General features: G+C 46.7%; 1 protein-coding gene across 1 annotated transcript in view; it reads right to left on the bottom strand.

Moving 5' to 3' along the window:
- Nucleotides 1–376: 376 nt before the first annotated feature.
- Gabbr1 (gamma-aminobutyric acid type B receptor subunit 1) overlaps nucleotides 377–17,607 on the bottom strand; it is a 28,793-nt gene continuing 11,562 nt past the window's right edge. The window contains exons 12-23 of the mRNA XM_087898682.1: nucleotides 12,761–13,003; nucleotides 12,150–12,213; nucleotides 10,906–10,983; nucleotides 8,246–8,396; nucleotides 7,666–7,798; nucleotides 6,461–6,577; nucleotides 6,271–6,378; nucleotides 5,583–5,676; nucleotides 4,856–4,983; nucleotides 3,239–3,367; nucleotides 2,965–3,108; nucleotides 377–2,349 (exon numbers count right to left, since the gene is read on the bottom strand). Of these exons, the coding sequence (XP_087754808.1) occupies nucleotides 2,176–2,349; nucleotides 2,965–3,108; nucleotides 3,239–3,367; nucleotides 4,856–4,983; nucleotides 5,583–5,676; nucleotides 6,271–6,378; nucleotides 6,461–6,577; nucleotides 7,666–7,798; nucleotides 8,246–8,396; nucleotides 10,906–10,983; nucleotides 12,150–12,213; nucleotides 12,761–13,003 (1,563 nt within the window). The 3' untranslated portion in view covers nucleotides 377–2,175. The remainder of the gene's footprint in view (nucleotides 2,350–2,964; nucleotides 3,109–3,238; nucleotides 3,368–4,855; nucleotides 4,984–5,582; nucleotides 5,677–6,270; nucleotides 6,379–6,460; nucleotides 6,578–7,665; nucleotides 7,799–8,245; nucleotides 8,397–10,905; nucleotides 10,984–12,149; nucleotides 12,214–12,760; nucleotides 13,004–17,607) is intronic.

Raw genomic sequence — 17,607 nt, 5'->3', positions numbered from 1 at the left:
TCCAGGATCCTAGACCATGGCATCAGAATGCATAATTAGCCTAGCTCTTGTATGCACTCCATGGAGAAATGCATCATCATTACTGTTATTATCAGTGGAGAATAAAGATTAGGAGACATTTCTGCATGTGGTGCAGGCCTGATGCTGGCAGTCTGACTCCAGAGCCCACACTTTAACCACCAACGTCATCACCCACTAATCAGGGCCTTAATCTTGTCCTGCTTTGCCCTGCAAAATCCTGCATGGATCACCCACACATCTCTTTGTGCCTCTCTACTTCAAAGCCTTTTCATTAACTTCAAGCCTGAGAGCTTGGGCTTCTCCCTTCCTGGCCTGGAGTTCACTCAGTTCACTGGCTGGAGGGTGAGGTGCTGAGTCACATTGTTCACTGGTTTATTGAGATTCAGGGAGATCCTTCCCCAAGAGACAACACAGTGTGAAAGGGACACTGCCTCCTGCCCCTTCAGTCCATCTGTCCACACCTTCATTTGGTTAGGATGTGGACCTACTATCCACTGCAAACAGCCTCCAATCTGTACCCGTTTCTTTTCCCTTAGCTCTGAAAAATAACAATAATTATAATAAGGAAAAGAAAACTAAGATGCAGTCTTGAGAGATAATTATGAGTACAGACTGAGGGTGGTACACATGAGAGCAAAGAATCCAAGGAACATTGAGAGGAAACACAATGCCAGGGAGAGGAAATGGATGGCCCAGAACACATGAACTGGGGAGAATGTGTTTAACATGTGCATGTTGGGTGCACATGACTCTGGTGGGAAAAGACATGGCATCAGTGAGGCAGGCAACTGTAATCCAAACACTCAGAAGGTGGAGTAAGACAGAGAACTGCCATGAAGCCAGCCAGGGAAACACACACACGTTAAGATCAATATGCAATGCACTGGGTCGCACAGGTAAAACACAGAAAGACATGACATGCGCACATGAGGAAGACAGTGTGGTGTGCTCAACACATCACACACAATTACCCAGGCACACCACAGCACAGAAAGACATGACATGCACACACGAGGAAGACAGCTTAGTGTGTTCAACACATCACACACACGTACCCAAGCACACCATAGCGCAGAAAGACATGACTTGCATACATGAGGAAGACAGCGTAGTGTGTTCAACACATCACATACACGTACCCAAGCACACCACAGCGCAGAAAGACGTGACGTGTTCACATGAGGAAGACAGCTTAGTGTGCTCAACATATCACACACACTTACCCAGGCACACCACGGCACAGAAAGACATGAGATGCACACACGAGGAAGACAGCTTAGTGTGCTCAACGTGTCACACACACTTACCTGAGCACACCACAGCACAGAAAGAGGTGACATGCACACATAAGGAAGACAGCGTAGTGTGCCCAACACATCACACACACTTACCTGAGCACACCACAGCGCAGAAAGAGGTGACATACACACATGAGGAAGGCAGCGTAGTGTGCCCAACACGTCACACACACTTACCCGAGCACAACACAGCACATATCCACAACCACTGTCACTTACGGGTGCAGGGTATTCAGAGAGCACAAGTAATGGCAGCATGAGAAAGCACTCAGGAAACACCCCATCCTCCAAGTGTGCTATGTGTGCTGGGAACCCGGAGCACACAGAGCAAAGAGGCAAAGAACACGTGGACCTGGGTAAGAATGAGTCTCCTGAAAGAAGCAACATTGAAGGAGAGGAAAACAGGGGGATGTGTAGAAGGACAAGGACAATGGAAGGGGATTCTGATGCTGAGAAACGGAGAGGGTCCTGCTAGTGTGGGAAGAACACTCGTGGGGAGACCCCTGCTGCTGAAATTGCAGGAGTTTCCGTGACGACTACATGAGACAGGACGTAGGAGAAAAATAGGGTGAGCTGCCTCTCTGGAGTTATAAGTGAATAGCTTCAAGCAGGGTTCGAACCAAACTGTGAAGTAGCGATACAAAATTGTATGAAAGAATAAGAGAGAATACAGTCTGTTTCCCAGAGTATTGGAGACCCAAATAACTCCAAATGCACAGAGTGACATATATTTATAAGAGGGGGATTGGAGCATGTTCTCCCAGTTGGAGATAGGAGTCCTTGCCCTCCTCCCAGTCCCCCACCCTCTTCCCACACCCTTCCCTCCCCTACTGGCCTTATCCTTCTTGATACCCCCTCACTTGTAAAGCAAATGCACTCGACTCCCATCACAGCTAAGTCGGTCAGGGGGCTCCGAGGGTCCCCTAGGAAGGCCCCCAGAGGGGTCTGGGGGTGTTGGGGGGTGGCGTCGTGAGCGGAGCTGTTGCCGAGACTGGAGCTGATGGCGCAGTTCAGAGACACGCTCCTCTTTCTGGAGGAAGAAGCACAATTGGGAGTGTGGGAGGAGGGTGTGGAGTGGAAGGAGGGGAAGGGAGGAGAAGCATTGAAATGGGATGTACGGTGAGAGAAGAAATTAAAATGCAAATCAAGAACAAAGAAAACCACAGAATGTAATGGCACCAAGAGAATAGATTAAGGAAATAAGTGAATTTAAAAACAAAAGGAGAATAAAGGAGGATTGCATCAACCAAGCTGGAATGCCACCCTCCACTCCCAGTACCAAACTGGACACAGTGGACACTGTGGGCAGCTGCCTAGAACTGATATGCTGTGGCCATATGCCTCACCCAGCACCTGTGAGTGTGGGCTAGTAATGGCTCACAATGGTCTCCCCCTAACTACTGCCGATGGCTGCTCTTTTACCACAGGAGGGCTGAATCTAGAGTCCCCAAGTCAGAGCCCCCTCCCCCTCCTCAGACCAACACTAAATTTTCACTGAGACTGAGTCTCAACCCTTTCCCTCTCCCGCCCCTGCTCCCTTACAGGTTTTATGAGGTCTGTAAATCACCAACACTTGAACCTGTATCTCAAGCTCCACTTCAGACAACCCACCCTCAGGCACGGACCCCGGGCTGTCACCACATACCTCAGCAATGATCTTTTCCAATTCACGGTTCTCTTTCTCCAACAGTCGGGACTTCTCTTCCTCGTTGTTGTTGGTGGATGACCCTGTCTTCATGGTGTCCTGGGCTTCAGACTGCCATTCCCCTCGGGTGATCAACCTACGCATCTGCAGGCAAAGGAGTTGGGTGAGCGAGCACCTGGTAAGGTGTTGGGAGTGAGGAGCAAGGGAAACCCAGTAAGAACAAAATGAAATCCTGGTTCGATCTAGGGAGGGCAGGGGGAGAGCCCGGCCTCACCTTGGGCACAAAGAGCACAACCAGAGTGATGTAGGAAGAGAACACGATGGCCAGAGAGGCAAAGGCAAAGGCTGCATCCTGCTGGCTGGAAAGAATCATGGTGACAGGAGCAGTGATGAGACACAGGACCTGGAAAGACAGCATTTGGGAGACTCAGATCCAACATCATCGGCTCAAGTGGAGTGCAGGGTTTCCTTCCCCAAAGACAGAGTCCGTGAAGATAAACTCCTGGTGAATGTTCCACAAATTCAGGACGATCCTCAACTTTAAATAGCTAAAACCCAGGAATAAAATTCTAAACCAGTTCTCAGCTCTAGATCAATGCTCCCTCAGGATCTCTGCATTCAGTCCTTAAGACTACTTCACTAGGTAGGTGAAAAATGATATAATGTAGTGTGACTTCTTTTCAGCTTTCTTCTTATCTGTCTGTATTATATGTGTGTAGTACAAGAGAACATGCATGTGAATGCACGTACATAAGGAGGTTACAGAAAAGCCTTAGCTGCCATTCCTCCTCCATTCTGGTTTTCCAGAGTCCTTCATTGGCCAGAGGCTGCCTGGTCACCGAGAACTGAGGACCTATGTGTCTGCATCTCCTCAGCACTGAGATTACAAGGACATGCCATTACACCCAGCTTTTTCTGATGTGTGTTCTAAGGATCAAATCCAGCACAGTAAGTTGTCTTGAAAGCATCAGAACCTATCACCCCAGCTCCAAAGTAGTGTTCTTTCTAACCTGCTGTGTAGTTATATTCTCTGAATTGAAGCATCCCTTTCCCAAAGAGAGGGAGACCTGTGAAACTCAATTAGAAGACTAAGGAGGCCTATCCCCAAAGTTATAAAAGCAGTGGCTAATTCCTGGTGAAAGAATGCTATCTTGTGGAACAGCCCACAAGTTGGGCAGGGAACTCTAAGTATGCAGTTACCGTGAGCCATCACCCATGCTATAGTGTACTTTTCAGATGGTATAAATGCCATTAACTCCTTCATGCTCCTATAGTAACTCAACAAATGCACCGATTCGCCAAGTGTGATGGTCAGTTTTATCGATTTGACAGCATCTAGATTCTAAATTCTAGAATCAGTCAGGTGAATATAAACAAGGGATTGTCTAGATCATGTCAGCTTGGTCTGTGAGCATATTGGGGATTATCTTGATTTCTATTGCTAAATGATGTGGAAGGACTCAGTCACCGTAGAGGGCACCAAATCCTAGGCAGGAGGTACTGGACTGAACATGAGTAAGCTCACATGCATTTATTTCTATTTGTTCTTGGCTCTGGATGTCTTGCTCTTAGCTCCTGTGTTGACATCCCTCGTTGTTGAACTATAACTCCAAACTTTGACCTAAGATAAGCCCTTTCTCCTCAAACCTGCTTTTTGTCAGGGTATTTTATCACAGCAACGGAAATGACAACAGGACACCAAGTTAGACTTGGTTTCCTTTGTCTATTGCGGCGCCCTATCTAGAGTGAACTGACATTTTTTCACGTCTCCTCAGGAAAGCAACACAACAATGACTTTATAAATCAGACATTAACCAGTGTTTTATGACTTCTCCTCAAACAATCTCAGTTCTCGTGTCCAGGACTAACACCAGGTGTCAAGGGAGCTTACCGCAACATTGTAGATAGCCATGCCCACAGCCCTGTGGTCATTGATCTTTTCAGTGGAAACACTTTTGGTCTCATACGCAAGAAAGATTCCCAGCAGCAGCAGCAGTCCCTTGTAACCATAGAAAATGCCTAGGACAACAGGAAAGTGTCCTGGGCAACAGGACCATCACACTCCCAACTCAACCCTCCTCTTCCTTGTCCTTCATTTACTTCTGCTTTGTGTAGCTCCTCTGTGCAAAGGAAGCTTTCCTCTCCGTTCCAGCCCCTCTGACATAGCAAATTCTCAGCGTGGCCCCCACCCATATGGCCCAGACCTCACTTCAGCTTCCTATGGAGCAGCTAGAAATGATCTAATGGACGCTACACAGTGTCTCAACTCTTAGCCCATCAGGCAGGAACGTGCAATCTTGGCTAAAGGTTTTAGTTCACCGTGTGAATTTGTAGAACAGAGGAATGTAGACAGGCTGAAGAGAGGCTAAGCCTATGACCTCACAGCCTTGATCCTATTCTCGGAGCTGGTCTATAACAGATGGGTGGGTTACCCACCTGCACTGGTCCTTTGCTGAACATCACTACTCAGCAAAAGACCAGAGCTCCCCTACTCTAGTGCAGTGATAAGGGTGATAAGGGCAATGGTCTCCAACGGTCCTTCTCCCTTGGTCTCCTGCTGTTACCCATTCCTCCTGCTTATGCTTCCCTTCCCCTCCTCCCACCCACAACCCACACACCAAGCCAAGTATTCATCTTCCTGGAGCTGCAGTGCTCCAGCTGGGGCAGGATGGATACATCGATGTCTTCCTTTGGCTCCTCTTTGGCAAAAGTCTGATGGAGAAAAGGAGAGAGTGGTGAGAGACCATATTCTTCTCCAGCTCCTGAGTCCCCAGCGCTGACTGTTTTCCCATGAGACTCAGTACTGCGCCAAATCCCACGCCAAGCCTGGGGACATTTCTCTGAACACACTAGAAAGGCTTGTTGCCCGCTTTCCCTGATGCTTGGAAACCCTACACATCCTCCCATGACACATCACTTCTCAAGATAAACCAAGAGGTTTTGATAAGGCTCCATCTGGGAAAGACAGAAAAAAAACAAACAAACAAACAAACAAAAAAACTGGATATAAAGAAGACTGAGAAGCTCCCCTCCCTGAGAAGCTTCCTTTTCTTTTTAAAGTCAGGGTCTCACTATGTAGCGCTGGCTGGCCTGGAACTCACTATGCAGACCAGGCTATGCTCATATTCAAAGCTCTGCCTGCCTCTGCCTCCAGCGCTTTAAGATTGAAGGCGCGAAGTGATTGAAGGTATGTGCCACCTTCACTTAGTGGCCTTCACTAAGTAACTATATACTTCAAGAAGATGCCACGCTGATAGGCTCTGTTCAGCTTCCCGATCCCAGAAACTCCTCTCAAGTGGTAGATACCTCAATGGTTCGGTGCAAGGGGTCCACAATCTGCCAGATGGCAAGAGTCAAGATATCCATGCCCACCAGCAGGCCTACAGTGGCATACAGTTTCCAGGGCTCTAGGGTCTGAGTAGATATCCAGAGAAGACAGGTCAGAGAGGTCTTCTCTATACATGGGATCAAAGGCCGGGTCTAGGAAGTCACTCACCTTCCTCCATTCCTTCTTCTCCTCCTTCTTTGTGAAGACGGTGTGGACCCACCAGATCTTGGTGAACATAGAGCCATAGCCCAGACTGAAGCCCAAGCCCAAGAGCCAAAGGCGGGCCTAGAAAGGGAGAAAAGACACTGGTAACAGGTGAGACTGGACCCATGGTGGACGGAACTGCAGGAAGCAGTGTGAACAGTGACCGGATGACAAAAGACAGGCGGGACATAGCAAACAGACTATGGAGAAAAGCAAAGGGAAGGCTGGGGCTCCATCCTTCTCTACTGCTACAGCACCAGGGTATTCTTGCTAAAGACTGGTCTAGTGCCTAGAGTTACACCTGCACACCTCTGAATGTGACACAGTATAGCCCAACCACTAGCCAGGACCTCACCATCCCTGTGCCCCACCCAGCTACGCTGAACCACTCAGTCTCCCTCCTCTACTCTCTTTCTGAACTCATGCACTGTCCTTCAAGGCACAAGCACCACCTCCTTCCTGGGGGCCACTCAGACATGGACTGTTAGCTGCTTCCCTTCTCTTCATCCACAGTGCTTTCTACAGATCCCTCTTTAGATGTACCTCCTAGTTGTCTCTCTCCTGCTGCATGCTGGTCTCACTAGAAACAGATACTTCCTGAAGACATGAGTGCATGTGTGTGTGTGCACAGTGTGTGATCAGGACAGAAACACAGTGGAAGGAACCAGGGAAAGAGTGGATGCTTCATAACAGTAGAGAACCAGTCAAACATCGCTGAAGTCAGCCTTGCCCCACAGTCCCAGAAACTCCATGAGCCAAGTGTCCCCAGAGACCCTCCTCCCTCTGCAATGATACGTCCCTTGCCCCAACTCTATCTGTTTTGATTCTGCTTTCATCTTTTCAAACTCCAACCAAGACTCCCATGGGAAAGCCTAGTTTTGTTCCTTGGCCCACACACCACAAACAAGCCACTATTGTTCGTAGGTTCTGTGTGCAGACCCCTTCCTTTGTCTTCAGCGCTTCACCCCTCTCCTCTGTGAGGCATGCCTAGCAACCTTGCAACCAGCCAGGGAACCGCAGAATGGAAAAGATCTGGCATCCAGAAAGAAGGGATGGAGCCAGAGAGAAACTAAAAGGGTGATGCTGGGAGGAAAGGCAGGGAGGGGGGACACTAATCAGGGAAAGGGAAGAGATGACTAGGAAAGCCATATTCTGCAAGGTCTACTCACCTGGCAGACAAACGGGAACTGGCCTTTCTTTATGTGGTAACCGTCCAGCCCAAGGGGGAAGACAGCAGCTAGTGCCAGTGAGCAGCCCACGGCAGTCAGATTGTTCAGATTGGGCTGGGAGTTCTGGATATAACTAGGGCAGAGGCGGAGAGGGTGGGAGAAAGAGCAGAATTACCCCATCTCCTCTAGGGAGGCTTGGCTCTCCAAAAATGCCATCAACGGTACAACCTATCCCCAGGGTGGATAAAGGAGACAGACTGGGAAAGAAAGATACTCAGCATAGGTTGCTGGGCCACAAAGCTGACCTAGGGGGGCACAGGGCTTCTGCAGCCTAAGGTCATGCCTGCACACTCTAGTTAGAGTCTAAGATAGTGCTCTAGGTCTCCAATGTTTTTGTTCTTCTAGCTGAAGCAAGGGCAGGGGGTCATGCCTAGCACCCCCTCACATTTTTGGAGAGTCATCACGCCACTCTTTTGTGACACATGACCTTGAGAGTCCCAGTTTTCTTTCTCATGAGGAAGTCTCGTCAGTATCTTGGAGAGGCAGCCAGGCCAAGGATCAAGTCAGAAGAGAGACTTACCGAACGTGGGAGTTGTAGATGTTAAAGGACAGACAGACAACAGCAAGGACAATGCCCAGGCTGGAGAGAACCGAGACGGAGATGAACAGTTTCTGAGACAGGAAGCGGAAGGTCTTGATGACCAAGGTCTGGTCAGCTGGGGGAGACCCTCCTGCATGGCACACAGGAGGAGGGGAAAGACAAAGAAGGAAGGACAGTGGCGTGAAGGCAGGATAGCAGAAAGGAGTGAAAGGCAAGCTGCTGGGGGGCACTCAGTGTCAGCACTTAGGGGCTATAGCAGGCAGAAGGCTGGAGGCACTGGGGACCTTGAGAAACAACCAGAAAAGGAGAAGACAGGGTCTGCGCTGAGGGTCTCTTTGGTTGGTTACATGTTCTCTGTTTCTGGTTTTTAAGACAAGGTTCCTCTGTGTACCCTGGCTGTGCTCCTAAGACTCCCTTTCTAGACCAGGCTGGCCTGGAATTACCTATCTGCCTGCCTCTGCCTCTTGAGTGCTGGGATTAAAGGTGTGTGCTACCACACCTATCTTTGATTGTTTGTTCTTTTTGCTTCTCCATCTTACGGGGAAAAGACAGCTAAAGAGGGGAACAGCTGAAATAAACCTATACAGCGTCACCTACTGCCCCATTGAAGGTGCAAAAGACAATTACAGATGCAGAAAGCCAGGAGAGTCTCAAAGCATCAAGTGTGTTCTTCTAACCCCCAGCAAAAGACACAAGAACAACCCTAGCAGGGTAGTACTCCCAAAAAGTGTTTCCAGTTACTATTAAGAGAGAGCTCAAATTCGTCAGAGTGGGGGATGAAGATAAGCAAAACACCTACTTAATTTCAATTTGCTTCGTTTAAAAAAAATTAGAAAGCCAATTTAGGCCAGGCAGCATTTATAACTGTACAGAACACTGCCCTAAATTCAAGCTACGAAAATAAATAAATAATAAAAATGAAGCAAAGCCTAGACATACTAGCTCACTCAGTAGTTGAAGCAATGCTTGGGTTCTGAGGCAGGAGGATTGATACAACTTTGAGGTCAGTTTAATCTACAAAGTGAAAGCCTGTTTCAAAAGAAGTAATAAAATAAAGTAGGGCGCTGAAGAGATGGCTCAGTAGTTAAGATACTCTCTGCTCTTCCAGAGGACCCAGGTTCAGTTCCCAGCACCCACGTCATTGGTCGCAATTGGTTGTGATTCCAGTTCCAGGGATTCTGATGCCCATTTCTGGCTCAGGCACAAATGGCACACATACCTATAACATACAAACCACCTATAACATAAAAATTAATTAAACTTAATGAAGCTGGACTAGAAAAACGACTCAATGGGTAAAAGCAATTGTTAAACCTGGCAACATTAAATTCAATCCCTGGAGCCAGGTAAAGATGAAAGGAGAAAACCAACTCCACAAAGTTGTCCTCTGACCTCCACAAGAACACCAGGGCATACTGGCCACACAGCATGAATGTGGACATGTACACCACACACACCACACACACATACACACACACACACACACACACACGCTCACACACACATACCACACACACCACACACACACACATACACACTCTCACACACACGCACACACACGCACACACGTGTGCGCGCACACACACATATACACACACACTTCACTGGGCAAGGCAGGTAGCAGCTGCCTTCAATGGCCTTATCATCCTTCCTCATCAGTAGGAACTTCCTTTTTGCTAACCTCCAGTGTCTTTCCTGTCCTTTAGCACACCTGGATTAGAAAGTGCGTGGTAGGCTAGGTGTGGTGGCACACATCTTTAATCCCAACACTCAGGAGAAAGAAGTAGGTGGATCTCTGTGAGTTGGAGGGCCAGTCTAGTCTGAGTTCCAGGACACCTAAAACTATGTAGTGTGACCCCACCCCCATCCCTGCCACCCCCCCCAAAAAGAAAAAAAACCTACAAGGTACACTGGGCATGGTAGCATACACCTGAAATCTCAACATTCTGAGGCAGGAAGATCATCCTGAGGTCAAGATGAGTCTCGGCTTACATAATGAACTCAAGCCCAGCCTGAGCTACAGGATGAAGCCCTGACTCAAAAAAAAAAAAAAAAAAGAAAAAGAAAAAGAAAGAAAGAAAGAAAGAAAAGAAAAGAAAAAGAAAAAAGAAAAGAAAACAATAACAAAAATAATAATGATGATAATAAAAACTTAAAACCAGAAACAAAAATTTGGTGAGATGACTCAAGGCATAAAGGTCCTTATGGGTTCAATTCCCAGGACCCACACGGTGGTAGGAGAGGCCTCTACATGCACACAAAATGAATATATAAAACACAAGGGGAAAACAAACAGAACAAGTCAAAAAAGCAAAGCACAATACAGCCCATAAGAAATGAAATTTTGTTTCCTCTACTACAGTTAAGCAGCTATTTTCCTGATAAGGACCTGAAGTCCCTGTTCTAACGTACCAAGGCTGGAGGAGAGCTTCCATTTCTCACTGCCTCTCATTCACTGCAGCAGAGCACTCTTAAAAACAGGGTGACCCAGGGCCTCCCCTTTCTTCTTGGAGGCCACACTCACTCCCAGTCCCTGTTGTGACCCTCCCTGTTGTGACCCTCTGCTGTTCCAACCCAACAGCACCCCCACCCCTGCCCATTTGACAACGATCATGCAGGAGGACCAGAGGAGAACTTACCAATCCACTTATCTGTTTTGGACCAGGAAAGGTCATCCTTGGTGCTGTCGTAGTAGCCAATCTTCTTGTAGCTGCCACCTGAGCAAAGGACTGGAGTTGTTGAGGGCAGGGAGAAGACACCCTAGGCACTGACCTAAGCAACCCAAGGACCCAAGGTCTCCTGGACAGGTAACTTAACTTCATGGCAACAGAAGGTGCTTCCCAAGGCAATCTGAATACATAACATAGTCCTTAAGGCATTTAAGGCTCTTCTTGGAGGAAGGCTCCTTGCACGGCTACCACCTATTCTACTGCCTCACACCTCTCCAGCACCGTCTCTCACTTTGATTCTGGCTTCCAAAGCTTTAAACAACTTCTGCCTAGCAACCCTCTTGTGATGGACAGAATTACAGAATCTTTTTTCCCAGTGGCTTTAATTTTAGAAACCTCTCTCCCTTTGGCTTGGGTTCTAATGCCTTGCCTTGGATAAGATACATCTGTTTCTTAAAGTGTCACTAAGGGAAATGCAGTCACTCCTAAGATTTTTCTTCCAGAATGGCCACAGTTAATACAACTTTCCTTCCAAACACCACCTCACACCCACTTCACCCTGGCTGACGTCCAGTCTCACTTGCCCCACATACAAAGAGAACTGAGAGGATTTGGGGGCAGAAGTGCGGAGAGAAAGAAACTTTTTACAGGAGGCTAAGAAATGGGTCTCTTGGCCACACCACAAGGAGCTGAGTCAGGTGGAATTGGAAGATTAACTCACAAAAGTTCTGTAGACTCCTCAGTGCTAAGTTATACGGAAATGCCATCTAGAAAAGGTCAGCTATATGTATGGCTGGAACATTGTTCTCTCATAGCAAGGAACTGAGAGAATTCCCTTTAAAAAGAACCAGCTTTCTAGGTTCAACTTTTTTTTAATCTTTCAGAATACACTAAGAGCCCTTAACTCCTCAATCTAGCCTGAGGCAGGCAACTTCTGGGACTAAAACTGAAGCCACTGGAAAGAAAGAACCACTCTTTTTAATCTGCATCACCCTTTGAAAGCACAGAATCACTGCAAAAAAAAAAAAAAAAAAAAAAAAAAAAAAAAACCTGCCCAGGACTGTTCTTTTTATTATTGTCTGTGATGAACACAGAGCAAGGCAGGCAAAAAGTACCAGGCAGTCTTGTTGAGATGCACAATTCATCTCCTCCCACGTGGGCGCTCAGCCCAGCCCCTGCCTGCCCCTTCCCCAGCCTCTCAGGCCTGAGCTCACCCTGCAGCTGCTCGATAAGTGTCCATGCCATCCGGGAGCCACTGGCATCAAAGACCACATGGCCCTGAGGAGAAACATGTGGAGGAAGGCAGAGGGGATGAAAGCAGGAGGAAAAGAGAACATCAGGGACTCTGAAACCTTCTGTTTTTGATGTAATTGAGCTTCTGAATGAAGGCTATTTATGGCATCTGCTGCATATAGGACACACCCCAGATGCACATACCCTAGATTCTGGAAACAGTTTTCTTTTGAGAAGAAGCTTCACCCTTGAGATCTGAGCGAGACAGTCCCCAGAGAGAGGGACATGAGCAATCGCCAAACCTTATTGGGCACTAATTTCCTTACTTTAAAAGGAATGAGGAAATTAATTCTCAAGTTGTTATCTCTTTTAAAAACCCTACACTTCTCATCTGGACCAGGTTGAAAAGCACTAGAATACAGTAATCTTTTTCATTGTCATTTTTTGTATGGTTCTCTGGTTTGGGGATCCCTCTTCCCATAGTCTATGACTGACTTTACAGAAAAGCAACTGAAAAAGAAAACAAGAGAATGCATGCATCTAGGGGCCCTCCAAGGTGTCCCTTTCCATAACAAAAGCTGCTGTAACTCACAGAAACACCCTCAAAGGATGAGGAGTTCATGGCCCGGTAGATTTGGTCTGTGATGGTCTGGTTGTTGTAGTTAAAGTCCTCCAGACGCACACCCGAACGGCCACCTCCTCCAGAGGTCTTGTTCAAGGCCAAAGCCAAGGCCCAGATAGCATCATAGGCCAGTGGTGCCTCCTGGAAGCCTCCAGTCTCCTCAGGGTGTCTTTTCAGCCTCTTGGTTAGTTTCTCCACAAATTCCTGGGAGGTCTGGATGAAGGAAGAACAAGAGGAAAGCATTGGAATGTGCGTGGGCACAGGGGGAGAGGCCTCAGTTCTGGCTCAGACACTGTGACTTGAACGGATGGTTTGTGTTCGTGTTGTCGGGTCGACCATATGTACAGATAAAATCGTTAGCTATACCCATGTGTCTATCTTGGGTTGGAAGCGACAAGACTGAAGCAGGATTAGCTGGGTCCAATGGTCTTAAGAGTGTACAGCTGCTAGCTCAGAACTACAAACAGAGAATGCTAACTCAGAACTACAAACAGAGAAATCTGATGAATAAACACTCTGGAAAATGAATGGCAAGGGAGAGAAGCCGAGACAGAGCCAAGGAAAAGATGGATATTGCAACAAAGAGTGGCAGCGCTGGCATTCTCCCAACCTTCAGGCTTTCACAGCAGAGCTGACCCAGGAGCTAACAGCTCCTCCAATTTTGAAAGATCCAGAAAAGGCGATGCCACAGCCTTTCGCACTCTGCCTGCCAACCAGGAAAATTGTTCTTTAGGGTGCTAACTTCTTGCTATCCTGGTATGATTTCTGTTTGCTGCCTCCTTAAGACTGGTGACAGTCATCGGAAATACCCTTCACACCGCAGAGGTCCGCATTCAGTACTACTCACATGACTCTTGGCACTCAACCTTTATCCAAGAAATCTTTAAAAATGGCAATTCTCTAACTCTCATGGATGAAGAAACCTGGCTGTATATATTACAATAACCATACATGGCTTCTACTTATGGGTGAATGAATTCCTGAACTGCCTCAGAACTGAATTCCTCAAAACTGCCTTCCACGTAACAGAGAAGAATCACACCCTCCCTTCCTTACCACCCAGAAATACATAGGAAAATGTTTGATTTCTTCTTGGCAAAACACATGTGTGACTTAGAATCACTACAGATAATTGTTTGGATTAGAAGAATCTTTGCTCCTGGACAATGAGATGTCTCAACACAAAAGCACCTGCTGCCAAGCCTTAGCTGGAGTTCTGGGACACACACAGTGGAAAAAGAGAACCAACATCCAAAGGTTTTCTCTGACCTTCATATGTGCACCTTGGTGTGACACACATACACAAAATAAATGGATAAAATGCAATTTTTAAAAAATATTGACGGGTGGTGGTGGTACATGTCTTTAATCCCAGCACTCGGGAGGTAAAGGCAAGTGGATCTCTGAGTTCAAGGTCAGCCTGGTATACAGAGCGAGTTCCAGGAGAGCCAGGGCTATGCAGAGAAACCCTGTGTTGGGGGAATTTTTTTAAGCCTTGTTTCCATGCCCCCAAAACATTTTTTTTCCTGTTCAGTTTTTTAGAAACAGCCTGAGCCTTGAAACACAAAGGTCTAGGTTCAAGTACCATGTGACAGGAATAATCTCCATTCTTTGCATAAGCGTTAGTAACTAGCATCGTGCGCAGCTCACAGTAAACACTAAAAACACCCCTAGAACTCTGTGCACTTCATATGACACTGTGAAGGTAGACACACGTCACATGTACCCATAGGATGCAAAACACCAAGAGCCCTAATATAAGCCATGGGCTTTGGGCGACAGTGGTTCGTTCATGCAACCAATATACTCATGCAGTGGTGGAATCTGACAATGGAGAGGGTATACATGGAAAATACAGGAACTGTGGACCCTGTAATTTTGCTGTGAATCTAAAACAGTAACATCTTTGAGCAAAAAAAGAAAGTCCATTGGATGGATAAGTAGATGAATGGGTTCTAATTCTAATTAAACCACTTACTAAGAAATCTCAAACAAGTTATTAAATCTCACTAAACTGGCTATTCAGCTTTAAAATGGGAATAATACTGTGTTAAAGAGCTCCTGTAAGGATTAAGTAAGAACACATAAAATGCTGGGTATGAAGTATATTACACTTCTCCATGTGAGTTTCCCTGGTTGCACCCGCATCTTTGTTCCCAATGTTCAGGCCTGTAATTCTGGCCCAACACCTTAAATATTACAGGTCTCATTTACTCTAACACATTGTAGTTAAACATGACCACTTATCTCAAAGCCAAAGAAATAACGGTAGTGGCAGCACCTGTAGTCCAAGCTGCTTATGAAGCTAAAGGAACAGGGTGGGGGCGGGGGGGACACAGACACCTGAGTCCGAGACTGTAAGTTCAAGATCAACCTGGGCAACACTGTAAGACCCACCTCAGAGAGAAAGACAGACAGACAGACAGTCCACAATGGTATACACCTGTAATCTCGAACTTAGGAGTAGACAAAAACAGTAGGATCTCAAATTAGAGGTGATTCTAGTGTACACAGTTAAGTTCAAAGTTAACCAGAGCTACCACATAGTGAGACTCTCATCTCAAAACAAAAGGAAAGGGGGATGGGCTGGAGAAATGGATCTGCGGTCATGAGTCCAGATGCTATTGCTCAGGATCCGTGTAACTCCAGCTCCAGGAGATCTGATACCTCTGGCCTCCACAGGCATCTCTATGCACATACTCAAACAAACATAAATAATAACATAAAATAAAGACAGAAGAAGAAAAAACAAGATACAAAACTAAGCTCACTTTTTCCTCACACTCCCACACTCTTCAGTGCATAAGACAAAAAAGTAAACTACATATTTCCAAATCAGCAAATCCTCTTACCCTGTTTGTTCTAATGTTTCCTTAACACCATCCCTCTATATCCAGGAGGAGGAAAAAGAGACTGATGATGATGGTAACCTAAATGGTGATGATGCTGGGAAGGGGTGGTGGGGTGACGGTGATAGCTAACATTTGTATAGTCCTTACTTTTCTTCCAGGCACAAAGATCGATGTATTTAATCCTCAAACATTTCAATGAATGGGCTCTATTATTGTATCTGTTTTAGAGATAAGGAAACAAAGGCGCAGGATCCTGTAACTTGCCTAAAGTTACACTATAGCAAGTGGCAATGCTGGGATTCCAGCCCAGGGTGTCTGGCACCAATGGCTGAGCTTATTGTGCGGTACCCTGAGGTACTTCTGCGCTGAAAGCCGATGCAGGTACAAGTGCTCACAGACAACAGAGAGAGAGCGAACACTTTCTGAGCAGTTAGTCCTTCAGCTTTCAGGTCTAGCCAATCCTCAGTTCAAAGTAAAGATTACATCAGAGAATCACCATATTGGGAAGGGATTAATCCGCTCAGCATGGTATTATCCTGCTTCTCAGCTCACTCAGGACAGCACAGCTAGCCAAGAAGAGCAACACCAAAAATCATGGCAAAACAATCCTTCCCCTTGAGTCGGCAAAGATTATGGTTCTCTCTTCCCCCCTCCCTCTCTCCCTCTCTTTCTTTCTTCCTTGGTGGAGGGTGTAGGGTTGGATACATATGGCATTACACCTGTAGCTCAGGCTAACCTCAAATTCAACATTTCCCAGACATGGTGCTTAAAATTCTTTCTCTAAAACCAGGGTTTCTCAACCCCCGCCCCCATGCTATTGACATCCTTAGCAGGGCAGTCATGTTGCTGGGGGCTGAACCATGCATCACAGAATGTTTAGAGGTGCCCTCGTCCTCACCCTCCAGACATTTTGCAGCCTCTTTTGAAAACCACTGCCCTATAGTTCTCATGGGTGACTGGATCAGCAGCATCAGAAACTCCAGACACAAAACCCCCAGGTCCCATCCCAGATCTACAGAAAAGGTTCTGTCACCTAGGTACTAACCTAGTTTTCCAGGTGGTTCTGATGGAAATCTGGGAACTGATCCAAACACACCTGAGGCCATGTGGGATGAAGACAACGGTGCTGTTTCTCTATGCCTCTAAGGTCCCACTCCACCCCTCAGCCCACCCCTTGCCCTGATCCACTTCTTTCGATGCTGTTTGACTCACCTATAATCTTCCTAGTCACTTGGAAAAGCTGCTTTTCTCCTCTATTGAAAAATCTAGGGTTTTCCATGTGACGCTTTTAGCTGAGGATTCAAGAAGGTTCTGTGTGCCTTTGAAAAAACGTACCTTCTCTGAAAACGGAAAACCAGAAAGGACCTCTGTTCCCAACATTCTACCCCAAGACCCAAGATCCCCACCAACGCTAGGCTCTCGTCAGTTCCTTCTCTCTCCTCAGTGTCAGGCAGAGTCCTAGGGTGGCAGGCTGTGGACTTAGGACACTAATAAACCTTTCTGACTTTGGTAACCTGCTCCACCATGCAGGGTCCCAGAAAACGACTCAGCTTTCTTGTCCTGTACAGGGAAGTGGTTGACCAGTGTTTCTTTGCTGTAATTTTTAATGAAGATAAATTAAACACAGCAATCCCTTAGAACATTTCAGAGCACAGTTTAAAGCAGAATGCCTGTGGCAGCCCGCGCTTTACCACAATCTACTGCCAGAAGTAGATTGTAAAATCTCATTTTTCCTTTGCTAAAACACTACCATTATCTGCACAGTATTTGCACATAAAGGTGTAAAGGCCTTGGCCAGGCTTTGTGTTTTTCCGTGGGAAATGATGGGGCAGAGCAGGTTGGAGTTCAACACAACGAGAGCACTAGGAGATACAGGATCCCAGGACAAGTCACTAAACCTCCCTGGTTCTAATTCTCTAGCTCAAAAGATACAATTAACAAATCTAGTTTACAGTATTGATGTTA

The sequence above is a fragment of the Myodes glareolus genome, chromosome 18 (genome assembly GCF_982192425.1).
Source record: "Myodes glareolus chromosome 18, mMyoGla1.1, whole genome shotgun sequence".
Classification (NCBI taxonomy): domain Eukaryota; kingdom Metazoa; phylum Chordata; class Mammalia; order Rodentia; family Cricetidae; genus Myodes; species Myodes glareolus.
This window is presented reverse-complemented; position numbering and strand designations above follow the sequence as displayed.